This window comes from Poecilia reticulata, linkage group LG23, assembly GCF_000633615.1.
Source record: "Poecilia reticulata strain Guanapo linkage group LG23, Guppy_female_1.0+MT, whole genome shotgun sequence".
Lineage (NCBI taxonomy): Eukaryota > Metazoa > Chordata > Actinopteri > Cyprinodontiformes > Poeciliidae > Poecilia > Poecilia reticulata.
In genome coordinates, this window is record NC_024353.1 from 12,966,661 (window position 1) to 12,968,028 (window position 1,368).

Consider the following 1,368-nt stretch of genomic DNA (forward strand, 5'->3'; position numbering starts at 1 on the left):
TGAAAGCAGCACCAACATTCAAAACTGACCAAAACATCAGCCAGACAGCATAGGTACTGAGAAGTGGTCTGTGGTCCCCACCTGCAGAACCTCTCCTTTATTGAGTGTGTCTTGCTAATTGCCAATAATTTCCATCTGTTGTCTATTCCATTTGCACAACAGCAGGGGAAATTGATTGTCAATCAGTGTTGCTTCCTAAGTGGACAGTTTGATTTCACAAAAGTTTGATTTACTTGGAGTTATATTGTGTTGTTTAAGTGTTCCCTTTATTTTTTTTGAGCAGTGTATATTAGAGATGTGCCGATCAGGTTTTTTCCTGCCGATTCCTATCACCCATGAGGGCCGATCACCAATCACATAATTATTATTTTTTTAATAATAAACACTACCGGTTACATTATATGGAAAAATGAACCATAAATTCACCTCAATTTAGACAAAAACTTGTTTTTAATAACTTTTTCCAAGAAAAAAACAAAACAGACATTCTGCAAATTGTACTGCTCTCGGTAATACTATCTTTAACAGACTGAAAACATATGGAGGCTCTGAAGCGGCTAAATAATGCAATGAGTCAAAATAAAACCTCTCAACATTGCCAAAAAATTCAAGTATAAAACTTAACATTCAAAGGCTGACTGAGCGAGTAATTATGCAGAGCAGAGAAGAAATCGATTATTTTTTCAGAGATTATCCGTCTCATGTTAGGACAGCTAAAGTTTTAATACGTATGCAATATGTATTTTTTTTTAGGTTAGATGCTGCAGCTTTAAACAGAGGTTCGGTGTGAGAGTCACTACCAGGTGGAGCAGTAGCAGCGCTCCGTCTGTGAAATATTACTACCTGTAGCGCGTAGCAGCGGTTCAACAGTGAGAACAAAACCAGCGTCTTACATCGCAGCTCGAAGACTTAAATAATTTTGCGGGTTATTGGTTTAGCTTTCTGACCGTCATGCTAATCCGGGTGAGTGTTTGTAGCTGTGTGCTGCTTTACCTGCTATCTGATCCTCCATATGTCTTTTTTACTCCTCGATGTAGCCAAACTCCGTCAAGTATGGCATTGTTTTAATGCCATATTAGATTCGTCGTGTTGATGCATTTTGACGTGCTTCTATTTTCCGCTGCAACACGCAAACTTCCCCATTCACTCAGTGCGTTATAGTTCCACATCGCTTAGGATTTGTTGCTGCGCGTTTGCGTAGTGTGAAGGAAAGAGGAGACCAGCTGCACAGGCAGGCTGTGAAAWGAGATGCAGGTGATCGGTTTGTGTGATCGGCAACAAGAGACCGTGATCGGCGATCATCGATCATACACTTTTTCACGGAAATCGGCCGATTATGATCGGCGGCCGATCGATCAGCACACCTCT

The 1,368-nt window shown here is 40.7% G+C and overlaps 1 protein-coding gene across 6 annotated transcripts in view; it reads right to left on the reverse strand.

Moving 5' to 3' along the window:
* cog5 (component of oligomeric golgi complex 5) overlaps positions 1 to 1,368 on the reverse strand; it is a 91,406-nt gene that overhangs the window by 53,273 nt on the left and 36,765 nt on the right. Inside the window, exon 1 of one of the 6 annotated variants that reach the window (XM_017302852.1) lies at positions 994 to 1,033. The exons of the other annotated variants lie outside the window; for them this stretch is intronic. Coding sequence (XP_017158341.1) covers positions 994 to 1,012 — 19 coding nt within the window. The 5' untranslated portion in view covers positions 1,013 to 1,033. Of the gene's footprint in view, positions 1 to 993; positions 1,034 to 1,368 lie in introns of those variants that run through there. 6 annotated transcript variants of the gene reach the window in all.